This window comes from Pygocentrus nattereri, chromosome 27 (genome assembly GCF_015220715.1).
Source record: "Pygocentrus nattereri isolate fPygNat1 chromosome 27, fPygNat1.pri, whole genome shotgun sequence".
NCBI lineage: Eukaryota > Metazoa > Chordata > Actinopteri > Characiformes > Serrasalmidae > Pygocentrus > Pygocentrus nattereri.
The window spans coordinates 26225708-26245300 of record NC_051237.1 but is presented as its reverse complement, the minus strand read 5'-3'; the positions used below and the strand labels follow the sequence as shown (position 1 = coordinate 26245300).

The following is a 19593-nucleotide window of genomic DNA, read 5'->3' as shown; positions in this document are numbered from 1 at the left end:
AGGGAGAACTGTTTATGGAAACAATCAGAACAGATCAGACGCTGTTTAACTAAAAGGCATTTTGGGGCTGAATGGAAATGGAAACCATATCACAAACACAACAGCTAGCAGTGAAATGATCAATTAACCTCTTAACTTCGAGCTTTTTATTCAGTTATTAATCTCCTGAGACACTATTTATTGTGTAATATGAGGTACCTACCATGAATCATTCAGTATCCGCTATGAATTATTCAGTATCCATTAAGATTATTCAGTATCTACTATGAATTATTCAGTATCCATTAAGATTATTCAGTATCTACTATGAATTATTCAGTATCCATTAAGATTATTCAGTATCTACTATGAATTATTCAGTATCCATTAGGATTATTCAGTATCTACTATGAATTATTCAGTATCCATTAAGAATATTCAGTATCCGCTATGAATTATTCAGTATCCATTAAGATTATTCAGTATCTACTATGAATTATTCAGTATCCATTAAGATTATTCAGTATCTACTATGAATTATTCAGTATCCATTAAGATTATTCAGTATCTACTATGAATTATTCAGTATCCATTAGGATTATTCAGTATCTACTATGAATTATTCAGTATCCATTAAGAATATTCAGTATCTACTATGAATTATTCAGTATCCATTAAGATTATTCAGTATCTACTATGAATTATTCAGTATCCATTAAGATTATTCAGTATCTACTATGAATTATTCAGTATCCATTAGGATTATTCAGTATCTACTATGAATTATTCAGTATCCATTAAGAATATTCAGTATCTACTATGAATTATTCAGTATCCATTAATATTATTCAGTATCTACTATGAATTATTCAATATCCATTAAGATTATTCAGTATCCACTATGAATTATTCAATATCCATTAAGATAATACAGTATCCACTATGAATTATTCAATATCCATTAAGATTATTCAGTATCTATTATGAATGATTCAGTATCCATTAGGATTTTTCAGTATCCACTATGAATTATTCAATATCCATTAAGATAATACAGTATCTGCTATGAATTATTCAGTATCCATTAAGATTATTCAGTATCTACTATGAATGATTCAGTAATGAGATTCATTTTGTCACTAGCTAGACACTTTGGTTTTGTCAATGTAACATATGGTATAAATAATAATTAAGAGTAAGACATGAAGAAAATGAAAATGCGCTGATTGTAGAAAAGGTTATTTTGCACAGAGACGATGCTGTGTGTATGTGTGTGTGTGTGTGTGTGTGTGTATGTGTGTGTGTATGTGTATGTGTGTGTGTGTGTGTGTGTGTGTGTGTATGTGTGTGTGTATGTGTATGTGTGTGTGTGTGTGTGTGTGTATGTGTGTGTATGTGTGTGTGTATGTGTATGTGTGTGTATGTGTGTGTGTATGTGTGTGTGTGTGTGTGTGTGTGTGTGTGTGTGGAGAGTTTAAGGTGGTCTGCATCGCGTAACTCCAGGTTTGTAAGTCCGCTGCGGCCGTCTGGCTATACTCTTCCATCAAGTACTCAAAGGAAGCTCAGAGAGTAAAGAGGCCACCATTTAGCACTGGAATGTCTTTAGCTACAGCGGGAAATCAAGAGGAACCAATCTCCTGTGGCCCTGAGGGGCTTCAGCACCCCCAAACCCCCACCCCACAACCCACAAATGTAGTTGATCAGCCAAGACCTGTTTGCCGTCTGAAGTTTGCTTCTTTAGTTTTAACACTAATAATAGTGATAGTAATGCCTGCGTATTATTATAAATCCATCATCATGGTGTTAACCGCACACCTAAATCAAACTGTGCTGAACTGCTAACGTGCAATTCTAAAGAGCAATTCTACATCGTTAGGGATGTGCGTTCTGACTAATTTTGAAATTCAAGTATCAGACGGTTTGTGAGGCTCTGATCGGGAAACAACAGAAAGAAAACTAAACTAAACAAATAAAACTTTATCGAAACTCACCTGTTTAGCTGTTTGAACCAGGAGACTAAAAATTCAGTATCACACAAATTCAGCAACACTCAAGGTAGAGCTCTAATTCGGCCTGAAATTTGGTCTGAACCCGAATACAGCCCCAGAACCTGACTAGAACCAGACTAGAACCATGTCATCAAGTTTTCAGTCCAAAACTGATTTAAGCTAAACAAAGTTTTATTCCAAACATCCAGTTCAGTCCAAGCTCCATAAAATTCTGTCTGACCCAAAGCACATCATCAAGATTTGACTCTGAAACTGACCCTAGCCTGAGCTCAACCTGAACCACATCAAGTTCAATCTGAAACTGACCCAGGCTCAAAAAAATTCTGAATCTGACCTGAACTACATCATCAAGTTCTGTCCAAAACTGACTCAACCTCAACAAAATTCTGTCAGAACCTGACCCAAACCACATCAAGTTTGATCTGAAACTGACCCGAGCTCAACAAAATTCTGATCCAATCCAAATCACATCATCAAGTTCGGTCCGAAGTTGACCCAAGCTCAACAAAATTCTGTCAGAACCTGACCCACACCACATCAAGCTCAATCCAAAACTGACCCGAGCTCAACTAAATTCTGTCAGAACCTGACCCACACCACATCAAGCTCAATCCAAAACTGACCCGAGCTCAACAAAATTCTGATCCAATCCAAATCACATCATCAAGTTCGGTCCGAAGTTGACCCAAGCTCAACAAAATTCTGTCAGAACCTGACCCACACCACATCAAGCTCAATCCAAAACTGACCCGAGCTCAACTAAATCCTGATCTGACCCAAACCACATCATCAACAAAATTCTACCTGAATCTGACCCAAACTACATCATCAAGTTCTGTCCAAAACTGACCCAAACTCAACAAAATTGTGTCTGGGCCTGACCTGAACCTCTTCATCATCACCCAAAGCGTTTCTGACAGCACTGGTTTAATTATCATGTAGCAACAATAAAAGCCGTCATTAGATCAGCGACTGTGTGCAGATCCAACACTGGATCTATGGACTGTATAATGGACTGGATAACTTACCAATATCTAGAACCCTCTGCTTGGCTGTGTGCTGGCGAGAGTGCCAGTATCTCCAGTACTTCAGCTGCTCATCTCTGTTCTTATCTTCACTGAACACAACCATGATCACGCTCTGGATGGGGTGACAGAGGTAGGAGTTGGAATAAAGATGTTCACGTACTCCGCACATCTTCTGACAGACTGCGAAGCTGTGATGTGATGTTACCATGATATTTCACGATGACACGGTCCATCACAGTCCCAGCTGTTTCTGCTATATGAATATTATCACTACACAATACTGCACTCAGTGCAGTACCCATGATGGACTACAGGGTTCTTGTTTGGTGTGCGCTGCGTTCTCACCCGCACTTTGCTGATGGGGTGTCTGAGGCGTTTATTAGAGCTCGTTTCGTTCAGCGTGATGGCGTAGAACTGGCCTTTGTTCAGGTAGGTCATTGGTCCTTCGCCCTGTTTCTGCCGCAGTGAGCGACTGGCCTCCAGAGTGTACTGAAACGTGTCTCTGAACAGCAGCACAGCACAGCTTTTACACTATATATACACAGAGGTTTTATACTACATACACAAAGATTATAAATATATATGCACACCAAAATGCGTCATATATATATATATATATATACAGATATTTTACATTATATATACGGCTGATTGCTTAATTCACACTATAATATAGCCTCAGTAAGGACACTCACGTGCCTGACGGGTCAAAGACGAACTCGTTTGCTCCCAGAGACGACGGCCGAAATTTCTAGACCAGAGAAAACAAAACATTTGTTACGTTATAATTGAAACAGAAGACATAACAGCAAGAGAGACCAGGTTTTGTTCCAACAGCCGAGACAAGTTTTTGTCATTTTTCAGTTTTTGGCAGACTGAAAATGACTGTGACCCTAAATTAAATTTCATGATGAAATTTGACCAAAAGAAATGACCCAAAATAATGAAAAGATTCTGACTTACATTGGAAATAAAGCATGTTATATATATATATATGTGTGTGTGTGTGTGTGTGTGTGTGTGTGTGTGTATACATTTATAGTATCTCACAAAAGTGAGTGCACCCCTCACATTTCTGCAAATATTTTATTCTATCTATAGAAAGGAAACTCTGATATAAAGTGGTCAGTGTGCAGCTTGTTCAGCAGTGCAGATTTACTGTCCTCTGAAAAGAACTCAACACACAGCCATTCATGTCTAAATATCTGGCAACACAGCTATAGGCTATAAGAAGTCTTCTAACACCCTGAAACTGATACAGCGGTCATACAGCGGTTTTCCAGGACAGGTTCCATTTGGAACAGGCCTCACCAGGGTCGACCAATGAAGTTGAGTCCATGTGTTCAGCGTCATATTCAGAGGTTGGCTTCAAAAAATAGATGTATGAGTGCTGCCAGTATTGCTGCAGAGGTTGAAGAAGTGGGAGGTCAGTCTGTCATTGCTCAGACCTTCTGAAGCTGATGCACATGAAAGCCCGCAACCAGTTTGCTGAAGACAAGCAGTCCAAGAACATGGATCACTGGAACCATGTCCTGTGGTCTGACGAGATCAGGATAAACTTGTTTGGCTCAGGTGGTGTCCAGCATGTGTTGTGGTTCTCTGGTGAGGAGTACCAGGACAACTGTCTCTTGCCTACAGTCAAGCATGGTGGTGGTAGCATCATGGTCTGGAGCTGCATGAGTGCTGCTGGCACTGGAGAGCTGTTGTTCATTGAGGGAAACATGAATTCCAACATGTACTATGTCACATTTAGAAGCAGAGCATGATCCCCTCCCCTCGGAAACTATATAGGAGCCCCTTGTATTTCTACAGTTACAGACTGTAGTCCATTTACAAGGCTTTGTTCTGACAACAGCGGCATGTGTGTGTGTGTGTGTGTGTGTATATATATATATATATATATATATATATATATATATATATATATATACACACACACACACACAGACACACACTAGGGCTTTTTTGTTTTCATTTTCTGAAAAGTAACATTTTTACTTTATTTGTGGCTTAGTTTCTGTTTTAGTTTTCAGTATTATGATGAACGCTGTCACGGTAGGTGTTTGATAAGGACAAGATAACATCGAAACAACAGTAGGCTGAGCTCGGCTCGGCTCCAGCTTCCCTTAACCGTGGCTGAACACAGAAGGGATCCACTTCTGAACACACATTTACACACTGAACACACAAAAACTAAAGTTTTCCGTCTAGTTTTAGTTTTAGTTTAGTTTTGCAGGGAACATTACGGACTTGATCTGGTTTTCGTGTTTTTGAAATCTTCCGCGCGTTCTGTGAGTTTGTTGCATGTATGAAATGAACCAGACCTCATTAATCAACTTTCCTGAGCTCTGCCTCTGCTCACCTCGCTGCTGTCCTCCTCGTACGTGCTGTCTGGGCTGCTGCGATGCTCGTCCTTGCCGAAGCCTGTGTGACCGGCCGCCGTGGAGTCAAATGGGTGTGTTTGTTCGTAAACTACCCTTGTCTGCTCCTCTGTGTCCGCCCTGTACTGCATGCCGGAGCTCATGAAGGCCGGAGCGTAAACCTCGGCCTTCACCACACCGCCGAACTGCTCACGCTTACAGTCCTGCTGCTCCGCGCTCACACACAGGTTCACGGGCACGGACTTCAGAACCTGGACGTGATTGTCCACTGACTCAGAGTCAGCACCACTGCTGCTGCCCAGAACAGCACTCCTGAAACACACAGACACAGATACGTATGTATTATACACTCTTAAAAATGATGGTTCTTCAAGGGTTCTTCAGTAACAAAAATGGTTCTATATAGAACCATGAACACTCAAAGAACCTTTTGCATGATTAAAGGGTTTGTTGCATCATGAAATGGTTCTATATAGCACCCAAACGGATTCTTGTTTCGATGTCAACTTGTAACAGTAAAATAACCCTTTTGGGTGTTATATAGAACCCTATTCAAAAAGGTTCGCTATAGAACCATCTACAGCACATTCATACACATGTTCCATCAACCTGAAGAACCCTTTCACGATGCAAAAGCTTCTTTGAGAGTTCATGGTTCTATGGTACTAAAGAACCACCTTTTTTAAGAGTGTGCATATATACACTCACCGACCACTTTATTAGGAACCTCCTCGTTTCTACGCTCATTGTCCACTTCATCAGCTCCACTGACCGTATAGCTGCACTCTGTAGTTCTACAGTTACAGACTGTAGTCCATCTGTTTCTCTGATACTCTGTTACCCTGTTCTTCAGTGGTCAGGACCCCTATGGACCCTCACAGAGCAGGTACTGTTTGGGTGGTGGGTCATTCTCAGCACTGCAGTAACACTGACGTGGTGGTGGTGTGTTACTCTGTGTGGTGCTGGTGCGAGTGGATCAGACACAGCAGTGCTGCAGTCTTTGTAGAACTACAGAGTGCTTCTATATGGTCAGTGTAGCTCATATAATGGACAGAGTGTGTATTATATATTTATCTATATATATATAGGTAGATAGTTATGAATATATCTTGTGTAAAAAATCAGACACCTCCCTTTATTTATTTAATTTCCAGTCAAAATGACCATTAAAGTAAGTTATACATTTACCGGTGTCAGAAAAAAAGCTGAAAATAACACAGAAGCTTCAAGAACTAAATGTTTGGAACGAGTTATCAATATTATGGCACACTCTGATTCTGACCCGGCGAAAAAGAGAAGGTTGATCTAATCTCTCCAAAAACTTTGCCTGAAAATGAGTTATTAGTACCCGATGTCGGTTTTGACCGAGTAATAAAGCTAGATGGGTCCTGGACATGTGCACACTACTGTCTGTGTTACTATATAAGTAATACTGTGCGTCTAAGGTCGAGCGGATGTGCATGTGCATGTAAATCCTGACCTTTTCTCTTGTTCCTCTGAAATTTCCACCACTTTGGCGATGGGCATCACCCTTTTGTCTTTGGGAACCTACAACAGATTAGAGCAGAAATCAGTATAGTTTAGTACAAAACGGCAGTGTAACATAATTACAATGAAGGTCTAAGATTAATTGCAGGGCAGAGCGATGAGTCAAATTTCCCTCTTACCCCAAACGCATTTAACCCCTCACATGGCCAGAGCCCACCGGTGGGCCCAAAGATGTACGACCCACTTCTGTAATCCAAAAATAGTTCAGCCCGTCTGCACTGAAGCCTGAGATTTTAAAGGGTTAATCAGTCGAGGCGCGGCTGCTGTCTTAAGTTTGCCCAAGTAGTTTTAGCACTGGGTCTAATGTAGCTAGTAATGCATTTTCAATTGGGAATTTACAGATGTTATTGGCAGCATCTGACACTGCAACTAGATTTATGTTGATCAGAACAACCTCCTGTAAATTATTATGCTCTATATTTCACTTTTCTTTCAACTTTGTGCATAACTGTACTTTTTACTTTTATTTTACTACTGTTTTTAGTGTTATTCTTATAGTTTCTATTTCTTTTTCTATTTTTTTTATTCTAAGAGTATATTAAGATTATATTTGGTGAATGGAGGAACAGCAGTGTAAGAGTTTCTGCTGTGCTGTAGGACAATAAACTGCGGTTCTGTTTAAACTGAGCGGCTGACAACTTATGTTCTTAACTAGAACCGGGCTGGTCAGCTGGCTAACAGAGCCAACAGCCTAAACAGCTCCATCATTAATATCACAGGCTGGAATTAAAGCACTGACCGTGTGATTTACTGTTGAACTGCAGTATAAAAGACAAAAAATGTCGCATCAATGTTTTACACACTTCAGTCAGAAGTGGCGTCAAACCCAGGCTGAATCCCAAACGGCTCCGTACTCCCTAAACAGTGTTCTAGCTATGAAAGTGTAGACGTTCTAGCCTCTACAGCCAAACAGTGCCTCATTTATCCGGGGTGGATGTTCCTGAGTCCCAAATGACTGTTTCTTAGCTGTGTTTTGCTCTGTTGGGCTGCAGGATCCAGTATTTAAACTGCTATGTAGTGCAGTATGTAGGGAGCAGGGAGCCGTTTGAGGTTCAGCAATGATACCGCACTCTAAGGGAACTACATTTCTTGGTGGAATACTTGTTTATGATTATTATTATTATTATTATTATTAACAACTTAAATAATTACCTAAAATTGTGTGTATTTTAATATACAGGGTGACCCAAAAGTCACAGGACACCGTTTTATTTGATTTGATTTTTTATGCTGTCACAAGCCTCCACGGTGCGGTGCTGAAGGTGGTGTTTGTTGCGGATTTTCACAGCATACACAATTTGCTTGAGATGACCGCAGAGATAAAAGTCGATAATAAAATAAAAATAGAATAAATCGCGTCCTGTGACTTTTGACTCACCCTGTATTATATGATGGGCGCCGTTTTATAAAAGCAATAAGCCAATTGAGGCTCTGCGTTACAGTGATTTTATCACAGGGAGGGAGTTTTACTCCGCTGCATGCGTCTAACACCCATACCATATTTTTGGAACCTTAGCAGATACATACATATATATATATATATATATATATATATATATATATATATATATATTTATATATTAAAAAATATATATATATATATATATATATATATATATATATATTCAGATATATATGTGAATAAAACCTTGTATTTCCCATTTTTGTTGATTTTCAGTTTTTGACATATTTTGAAAATGCATGTTGGCCTTTATTTTGTGTTTAGTTTTCATGAAGGATGGACCAAAATAACTGGCCAATAATGTCTTGTAAAAATGTCTGGTTCCATTGACTTACATTGACAGTAATGTAAGTTTTTTCATTCTCCTGTAAAATTACCATTTTGGAGACACAGGGTTTTGTTCTGACAACAGCGATATATCATATATATATATAGCTATGTATGGGTGTGTATATATATACACATACACACACACACACATTCTCTTAAGCGGCTGGAAATAGTAAGTATTACATATACATTAAGTCTCTCAATACTGTACACATTCATTGTTTTCAGGTAAAACATAACGCATGATAATAAGTAGTGTGAAGTAAAGCCAACAGCAGCCACTGTGAGCTCGTCCACGGGCTGAAGGCCTTTGAATAATGCGGTTTCTGTCACTGTGAGTGTCGGGTCTTTATTTAGTTCACGCTCAGATGTGTTCCACTGATTAGCCTCCGTACAGGAAGTAAAAAAGACAGGGGAAGTTTGTGGTGGGTGAAATTCCTTAATTAAAAAAGCCGGATTACAATATTCTTTTTGTTCCTGTCTGAAGTGAATAACCCCTTTATGTGAAACGGTTATGGAGTGACCTAAAATAATCGCAAGCACAGGAGGACTGAGCTGTCTCCAAGCCACGTTCCTGCACAACGGATCACTGAAAGAGGTTCTGTGGGTTCTAATATCAGGATTAGATGTGAGTGTTTGTGGTTCCGAATGTAAGAATAAAGACGAAAACAACAATAAACCACACATTTTGCCATTTTTATTGCCGTGTACAACATGAGCGCATGCTCAATGATCTCCATTCGGACTCTCCAGTCACCACATTCGGGTCAGGGTTGCCAGATTGAGTGATTTTCTGCCAAACCAGGGTGGGTGCAGGGTTTTTACTGTGCAAGGCTTTGAACTGTTGAACTGAGTAGATCTTAAAAAATGTGCAAAACGTGAGTTTATTGTTATGATTTTGGCAGGTTTGAAAATAATGGATGCCAGACTGATCAGGACTCTGTGTTACTGTATTGTGCACAAATGGCAGACAAATCCAGACCTTTCAGTACATAATTATGAGTAATTAACAAGGCCACTGACATCATGCGAGTCGTAAATGCTCTGTTTTAATGGTTAATGTGCTGACCTTCCAGCTTGTTTTACTTTTTTAATGCGTTTACCGGGTTTTTAACTTTTATTTATCTGGAAAATATTAAAATAATAAACATTTTTCGTAACATCACATTATGAAATCATCTCTATCTGCTCTTTCTGTGGTGTACAGTATGTTACCACTGACTAGGAATGTTAATGATAAAGAATGAACTACTAACTGAAAAATATATACATGTTCTATGAATGATGGGGATGCGGTTAGGGATCTGGCCCTGTGACCGGAAGCTCGCCGGTTCGATCCCCAGGGCCGACAGTCCATGACTGAGGTGTCCTTGAGCAAGACACCTAACCCCCAACTGCTCCCCGGGCGCCATGGATAGGGCTGCCCACCGCTCCGGGCAAGTGCGCTCACTGCCCCCTAGTGTGTGTGTGGTGTTCACTTCACGGATGGGTTAAAGGCGGAGGTGAAATTTCCTCGTTTGTGGGATTTAAAAAATATCACTTACTTAAAAAGTTAATTAAATTTCTGATTAAGAACATTTAATAAGCGAGTTTAAACCATGCATATGAACTGTAGACTAGCTCTGGTCAGGCTATATATGTTGGATAACTTGGGATAATAACAAGAGGTAAATGTAAGACAGACTACATTACATTACTGCTTTGTCTGTTAATGTTAAGCTGTGTTTTTTCATTTTTAAAGCCTAAAGCCTTATTTACATAAAACACAGTGCTGTGTTTGATGTTTCCACTGATTGTATCCATGATTTTAAGTTTGATTAAAAACAATTAATAACAAACTGATAATGGTCGGTTATCAGTTCTGATGTATGTATCTGAATGAGTCTATGTGCAGTCATATATATATATATATATATATAGCTTGTCAGAAGAAAACCTTGTATCTCAATTTTTGTTGTTTTTCAGTTTTTCTCATAATTTGAAAATGCCTGTTGTTCTTGACATTGTGTGGAAATTACATTGTGTGTGTGTGTGATTATATATATATATGTGGGCATTAACCACACGGAACTAAACATCTCCCCTCAAACTCGTTTACATCTGCCACCAGAAGAGTTACAGTATGTGCACGCCCACGTTCACCACAGTGAAACGGATCAGCGGGAAGATTCAGAGCTTTGTGAGTGATGGAATTTCCTATCACTGTATAAAAGATGCACAAGGCACGACCGCGTGAGCTCATTCAGAGGGTAGTTCAGACTAAGATTCTAGGCTAAGCTTCGGAGCCCTTGCTTTAACCCTGAGAATTTGGCGACAGACCCTTGAATTTGTTTACATCTGCCGTCCAGAGGACTTACAGCTTGTGCTGTCCTTTTTTATTTTGATATATTGACAGATTTACAGTTGTATGATGTGAACAATAAGTGTTTGCGCTGTATTTTAATGCAGCTGCCACACCTGAACTAAAATGCTTTGATTCGTATTATTTAAACGCACCTGCTTCGTCTTATTTTAGGTAACTGATTTAAAATCGAAAAGTTTAAAACGGCAGTTTTTCCCATTAAAGAGAAAATAATGTTTATATATATATAAACGGCCAATTTGGCTGTAAAGAAATAGGAATCTGAATCAGCCGTAAAATCCCTAGTTACTACTGATGTAACAGTGTCAGAGTTGTGACGAGACTTGACTGATATGTGAATTATGCTCCTAGTTTACTTGTTTAAAAATACAGGATCTTTGATCTTTGATTGATCATATGAAATAAACACAACAGCAACATTCAGAAATCTGCCATATTAAAAGTGACAAGCAGATTAAACAGCAGAAATAGCCACATTTTGCTTGTAAGGGTTAAAACAATCTGGTGGCCCTGCTGCTGATTTATTTTACCCCCACCCCCCAGGGCCTGCAGTGGTGGTCCTGACCTTGTAGTACTCGTAGAGGAGCCCCAGAGCTGCAGCGCTGTCCTCATCTCCGTTAATGCTCATCATGGCTTTAGTGGCGGCGGTCAGCGGGTTCTCCAAATACGACCTCCAGGCTTCATCCTCGCTTGTGTAGGCGCGCCGCCCATGGAGGGACGGCTCGTTGGGCACCACCACCACCAACCTTTTACTGTTACACACACACACACACACACACACACACACACAATACATACAATACAGTCCTACCAGGTTAAAGTGAATAACACACCTACACAAAAATGGAAAATCAACATTATAGCGTCTCTAAACTAAGATCACCAGTTTCTCGTTAGGTTGAAAGGGAGTTTTACTAGTACTCTGTAATGCTTGTCCAACCTAGCAACAGTTGCCAAGGAAAGTGGCATTTGTGGGCGGAGTATGGATAAATCTGGTGAAACGAGCCTTTATATGTGAATGAAATTAGCATCTAGTTAACTAGATTACTAACTGAGGGTAAACAAATGTATAATGCATAATTTATGTATATGCAAATGTATAATTTTAACAGAATTTGCAAATGCATTTATTTTTCCTAAAAAAAAAAAAAAAAAAAAGTTAAACCAAAAAAATTCCAGGAAAAAAGTCCAAATCATCGTCTCACGTTCTGTATTTAGGCTGGACATTTTTAGATGCACGTACGAACGAAGCCTATCTGACAGATCTGTATGTAAATGCCGCTCTCTTTGCATGCTGGAGAAATTGGGCCTGCTCGCTGCTGCGTTTGTAATCCGCAGGTAGTCTAATCTCTCCGTAATCAGCCACGCTGCCTTCAATACTCGTTAATATCCTTATCTTATCAGAGCCGTGTTTGTGGGTTTGATCACAGCTAATCAAATACACACTAGGCCAGGTTTAAACAGCCATGGTCAAAATGCCACTGTGTGTCTAAAGTAATCGTTCACTAAACAATCGGACGTGCACAGTTTTCCCTCTTTCCCCAAATGCCTGGGCAAGTTCGATCTTCCGGTGAGCTGTTCATTTCAATAAGATAAGATAATCCTTTATTAGTCCCACAGCAGGGAAACTTACAGCGCCACAGCAGCAAAAGGAGAGCAAGGCACTCAAGAAGAGAAGTAACAAACGAGGTAATTAACCTTATTAATTACTTAACAAGGTTACAGTTACTTCTTACTGTATAGACAATATTTATAATACTAAAAGATAAGAAATATAAATATAATATACACCGGTCAGGCGTAACGTTCTGACCACCTCCTCGTTTCTACCCTCACTGTCCACTTCATCAGCTCCACTGACCGTATAGCTGCTCTCTGTAGTTCTACAGTTACAGACTGTAGTCCATCTGTTTCTCTGATACTCTGTTACACTGTTCTTCAGTGGTCAGGACCCCCATGGACCCTCACAGAGCAGGTACTGTTTGGGTGGTGGATCATTCTCAGCACTGCAGTAACACTGACGTGGTGGTGGTGGTGTGTGATGCGCTGAGTGGATCAGACTCAGCAGTGCTGCTGGAGTCTTCAAACACCTCAGTATCGCAGCTGGACTGAGAATAGTCCACCAACCAAAAATATCCAGCCAACAGTGTCCTGTGGGCAGCGTCCTGTGGGCAGGCAGCGTCCTGTGACCACTGATGAAGGACTAGAGGACGACCAGCACAAAACGTGCAGCAGCAGATGAGCTGTCGTCTCTGACTTTACATCTACAAGGTGGACCGACGAAGTAGGAGAGTGGACAGTGAGTGGACACAGTATTTAAGAACTCCAGCAGCACTGCTGTCTGATCCACATGGGTACAGGAGGGAACTCACGAGAACCGGGTTAGCGGGTGAATTGCTGAATTCTCATAGGTGTCTAAATGTTCTGCTAGGCTAGTGCTGGGTGATGTCACCTAAACCTGTGTGGGTGATGGACAACAACACTGCTTCCCAGTTTTGGAGGTACTGACAGAAAATAAAGCAATAAGCCACGAGAGGCCGTGCGTTACTGTGACCTTATCATTGGAGGGGTGGTCTTAGGCACGACGTGAAATGGAGTAAAACCCCCTCCCTGTGATAAAATCACTGCAACGCTGAGCCTCGAGTGGCTTATTGCTTTTATAAAACGGTGACCAACATGAAATATGATAAAATACACAACTATTCACAAAATGATGCAGGTAATTATTAATAATAATCAATATAAACAAGTATTCCACCAAGAAATGTCATTCATTCAGAGTGTGGTATCGTCATTTCATGATTTATTTTTATGCTGTATAACAAGGATCATATGGTAACACGGCACAGTTTAATGCCGAGACTTCTGCTTTATAATTACTCTTTGTTGTGATCAGAATTATAGTCAAAGATCAAAATATAATCCTTGTAAATATTCAAATTAAAGTCTGAATTCTGAGTTGTTTTTTTCAAAATAGCTTTTTCTGCGGGAGCGCAGTGGGAGCTAATTGTCCGTACACGTTTTTATCCACAAGGTGCTTTTACGTCATTTTTTAAAGACATTTTAAAGGCATCCTTGATTGTTTTCCCAGTAAAGTTATTCTGAATCTTTGAAAAGCTCTGTACGGTGTGTTGCTCTTCAGTTCAGCGCTTTTTTCCTGTTTTAAAGCCCTGTTTGCTCAATGAACTTCCCAAATGACTATCAGATTACTCCATTTTATCCAGGCAAACTTAATCCTTGTGTGGTGTTGATGGGTTTGTTACTCAGTGGTCTGCTGGACCCACCACATTACTGTTTAATTGAAAAACATACAGTCATAACAATGGAAAAATACCAGATGTTTGGAATATCACAAGTGGCCAGCGTAGGGTTCTACTTTAGCAGCTGTAGCCAGTCAGCAGCCTGTCCATGTTGTCCAGCCACACACACACACACACACACTAACAGCAGGACATGTAGGAGGAGAACAGAGTGAAGGACACAGCACCTCCACACTTTCACTCCCTGTGGGTTCACCACATGTGTAATATAAATGTGTGGGGGGTGAACAGAGTGAAGACACAGAACATGGTTATTTTATATGTTCTTCACAGAAAACGAGCAAAGACGAAGAATCTGAGGCTGAAATAATAAGAACTCCTTTTTTTTGGGAAAAATATACAGGGTTTAATATTATCTAATACGCCGATATATTTGAAAAATAATGCGATATTGAGTTAGATCACAGAGCACTGCTTAGCCGCACTTTTTCAAGACAGCTTTTGTTCTTGTGTTCCTCTAATAAGTCACTAATAGAGCTAATTTTGGGGTTTGGGTCCTGGACCACCAATTATAGACACGGTTCCTCCACAGGCAGCTGGCAGTTGTGTGTCTTTCTCAGACACCTGCTGAGTCAGATCACAGACTGGGCTTAGAGACTTTGATGTAGAAAGCCAAGAAACACGGGTAATTTAGGCCGCAAAAGCAGAGAGTTAATGCAATGAGTGAGCGCCGTGCTGGACGCCTTATATGGGCTTAATAATAACACAGAGAAAAGTGTGAATTTACTGAATGCAAATGTGTACATTACAAAAATACATTACTCTATATTATAATTAAGCAGTAGAACACTCGAGGATTGCGTTATTGTGAAATACCATCCCGGCTGTGATCTGGTGGCCGTAGATCATCACAGCCGTGATGTTACTGGTGATAACTCCCTCCTCGAGTGTCTCTACTGCTTTAATACAGCAGTTAAATAAATACAATAAGAAATGAATAAACTGGCCGTGAACGCAGCGTTTAATATGTTTTAATGTTCAGCTCCTTCCTCCTAATTAGAGCTCCTTAACGAGCAGCTCATTGCTACGTCAGAGTAACGAGCTCCGCCCACTCGCTGCTCAGCCGGCAGTTCGTTCTCCAGCTCCTTACACTAAATTCCCAAACTGTCGTCTCCACTGAGCAGCTTTTCAGTCGGCAGCTGAGACAGAAGAACAGCTGAACAACCTGGAATCAGCCAGAAATGAACCCAACACCATTCGCCAGACGTGTCTGATCTTCAGAGTCGGACCAAATCAGACTGAGCCATAAAACTGACCCAATATCAGGTTCAGCTCAGTTTGGTCAGTTTCTCCAGATCAGTATTAATGTTGTTTTGTTCCAGCCGGTCTGTAAAGCTTCTTACAGCCCGTTTAGTTTGGCGAATGGTGTTGGGTTCATTTCTGGCTGATTCCAGGTTGTTCAGCTGTTCTTCTGTCACAGCTGCCGACTGAAAAGCTGCTCAGTGGAGACGAAAGTTTGGGAATTTAGTGTCGCCTCGTCTTCAGAGTCGGACCAAATCGGCTGTCGGTCAGATGTGATCTTAACAGCGTCCGTTTTCTGTTTGTGGCAAAGTAAGAAGTAAAAACGTTCAGATGGCTCGAGCGTCTCCTACCACTGTCGGAGTCGTTGCTTAGCAACGGCGTCTCAGTGGAGTGATACAGTGTTTGTGAAAAACCTGTGATGTTATGGTGAAATAACAGCACCGTTAGAACGTCTCTCAACCAATCAGCTCGCATAGCCGGAACTAGCACAGTACTGTATACACAGTAATATATTCTAGATACTGTAATATATTTCACTGATGTGGAAATGATGAGCACATATGAATCAGGTGATTTCAGTTCTGCACTTTTCTCACAGTAAAGACAAAAGCTCACACTCTTCCTCTTTTCTTTCTCACTTCACATGTTTAATGTCGGAAACTAAACTAAAAGCCCTGGCGTGAGATTATTAATCCTAAATGTGGGCTATTTATCTGTCAGAGCACTAGAATTCACTAGAATTCAGACAGAAATGTCTGTTTAACTACATTTAAAGTGTTATGAATGCCAGCTGAACTGAAATAACTCTTTATTTACTATTCAGTGAACTATTACCATTTTATATATTCAGAAATAAACTTGAATATATCCACTACAAATTATTTAGTATTGACCAAGAATTATTCAATATCCACTACAAATTATTTAGAAATTGACTATAAATGACTAAATATGCACTACAAATTATTTAGTATTGACTATGAATTATTCAATATCCACTACAAATTATTTAGAAATTGACTATAAATTACTAAATATGCACTACAAATTATTTAGTATTGACTATGAATTATTCAATATCTACTACAAAATATTTAGTATCAAGTATGAATTATTCAATGTCCACTGCAAATTATTTGGTATCGACTATGAATTATGCAATATCCACTACAAATAATTTAGTATTGACTATGAATTATTCAATGTTTACTATGAATTATTCAATATCTACTATGAATTATACAATATTCACTGTGAATTATTTAATATCCACTATGAATTATTATTGATAAGTATGATATTCAGCACCTACTATTAATTATTCAGCAACTCATTTTAATTACTCAGTATATATTCAGCATAAATTTTGAATTATTCAGTACCTACTCCGACATCAATATACGTTCTGTACTTCTGAGAGTGAAGAACTGAACCGTGGGTCCACAAACAAACCCACAGAGTTTAATGAGAACACAGTAATTAAATGACATTCTATGAAATGAAAAGTGGTGCAGCAAATGCAGTCTTCTACACGTTTTACACCAGCAACACAGCAGGTGAGCACAAGTTCACAGCCCTGAGCTCTGGGGTGAGATGTAGGCGGTATCATTCTAAACGTTTCAGGTGTAGTAATAGTTCACTGACTGGTTCAAGGGGTTTAATAAACACTACCCAGTGCCGGTCAGCGTATTTAGCCTGAGGACTATCAGATAAGAACCAAAAAAAAAAAAAAAAACAAGCCTGCAGCCTCTGCAAACTTCATGAGGGCAAAAACACATCCATGCAGTATAAACATATTTCCTTATTTTCCTTTCAGGTCTGCTGGCAGACACAAAAAAAAGGAGTGTAAAATCATTAAGGCACAAACAACAGAGGTTAAATATAAAGAAATCTCCAAAAAACACGGATTCCTCATCTGATACATGGCCATACATGCGCACATATCACAAGGGTCAGGCACGTATTTCAAAACCTACAAACTAATGTTGCGAAATGTGTCGTGAACATATTACTACATTATTAAATGTGAACAATGTTGTCATTTATTTCATGTTTCAATGACTTTGCTCCATTTTATACTCACTTTGAAAGGGAAAAAAAAGCATTGCATGTCTAAATCTTCTAAAAAAAAAAAAGAAATGCCAAAAATGAATCTGTTGAGCTATTCATATTCACATCCATGTGAACACCTTGCACAAAACAGGATGGCAGCATATAGGACTAAACGCCTACGTGTCATCCATAAATGAATAATATCTTCTTTCATATATTGTGCAATATATGTGTTACATGGGTACGTATATGTTGATGTATGGCTGAAATACATGTTCAAAATGGCCCATTTCAAATAAGCTATATATATATATATATATATATATACACACACACCACTGTATATGTGACTCATATGCCAGCTTATTTGAAATGGGCCATTTATATATATATATATATATATATATATATATATATATATATATATATATATATATATATGTGAAGCGTCTGTGAAGGCATCGAGGAAAAATATGAAAATATGAACCCAAGAACTTCTTGTTACTTTCTATTATTTTTCTGCTTATTTGAATTATGAATGTGACTTTATTCTAATGTATATTATGAGATCCACTGTTTAAACATTTACTTAGATGCCTAAAACTTTCCCACAGTGCTGTATATCCATATGTAACAAATATAAGCTATATTTATAAGATATAACTCAATCAATAACTCATATCCTAATATAACCCATGTCATATATTTGAAACTTATATTATTCCATGTTAGATAAGCCTTGTGGACACACATAAAAGAAAAAGTAAAGAAAAATCTTCGAGCTTCGAGTTTGTGAAAATATTTTAAATGATACATTTATAAAAAATAAGAGTTATGAAGGTTAGCCGGGTTTACTTAATGAGGTACACTAACTTTAGATTAACGGCAGCACTTTCTGCTCAAGACAGCTGTTTACATTTGTTTACAGTGGAGAAATAACGTTAGTTGGTTATTAGTTACGGGGAGAAATTAGCCGAAAAGTCAGAATAAGGCTAAAATTGAACGAGTAAACGGTTTGAATTCTTGTAGTCGATCGATGGGGCTTAAAAATCCGTGTTTTGTTAAGCAAAGAAACGGCGACTTGGAGAACACTTGGCCTCAAAATGCTCACAACAACCAAAACAAGACTGAGAAAAGAGCGCCAAAAGCGCCCAAACTGGGCCAAAACACACCAGCAAAGAGCCAGTTTGGGTTCAGAGTGGGTAAAAATGAACTTTTATTAGGTATAATCTCGAAAATAAGGCTGCTAAGCTGTTAAATTGAGTTGTTTTCCAATTAGCGAAGCTCTTGTTCGAATTTCCCCGTTCCACCTTAAATGGTGCAGCAGTTCCGTTCTGGCGCCTCAGGCGCCAGAACGGAACTGCTGCACCATTTAAGGTGGAACGGGGAAATTCGAACAAGAAGCTGGCGAATAGGAAACCAAGCCCAGCCAGTGTCCGTGTATCAGCATGCAGTCAGGCAGTCACTTACTTGTCTGTCTCCTGTGACATTATTTTCTCTTCCTCCACTCGGTTCCCTTCCTTGTGAAACTGGACTTTCAAGTCGGTGCAGGTAACAGAAGACAGATGAGAGAGAGAGAGACAGAGAGAGAGAGAGAGGTGCCAGAACCTGGGCTACAGGTAAGACTGCTTTTCCTGCCCTGCTTACTTTCCCCAGGTAGGCAACACATACACCTCACCCTCACCCTCACCACCACCACCTCCTCCACCCCCCCCCCCTCCACCCTTGTGCCTCACCTCACACAAGGTTATACAGAATTATCCTCCACTATCTGCCTCTCTAAAAGCATAAACACAAACATCCAGGCCTAAAATCTACCACTCCGTCTTCAAGTTACTACATTCACATTACTTCACTTTGCCCAAACTTTGATTTTCTCC

The 19593-nt window shown here is 39.5% G+C and overlaps 1 protein-coding gene across 1 annotated transcript in view; it reads right to left on the bottom strand.

Moving 5' to 3' along the window:
- grhl2b (grainyhead-like transcription factor 2b) overlaps positions 1 to 19315 on the bottom strand; it is a 44611-nt gene extending 25296 nt beyond the window's left edge. The window contains exons 1-7 of the mRNA XM_017716956.1: positions 19184 to 19315; positions 11665 to 11851; positions 6878 to 6945; positions 5379 to 5709; positions 3712 to 3767; positions 3362 to 3518; positions 3017 to 3128 (exon numbers count right to left, since the gene is read on the bottom strand). Of these exons, the coding sequence (XP_017572445.1) occupies positions 3017 to 3128; positions 3362 to 3518; positions 3712 to 3767; positions 5379 to 5709; positions 6878 to 6945; positions 11665 to 11851; positions 19184 to 19203 (931 nt within the window). The 5' untranslated portion in view covers positions 19204 to 19315. The remainder of the gene's footprint in view (positions 1 to 3016; positions 3129 to 3361; positions 3519 to 3711; positions 3768 to 5378; positions 5710 to 6877; positions 6946 to 11664; positions 11852 to 19183) is intronic.
- Positions 19316 to 19593: the final 278 nt, after the last annotated feature.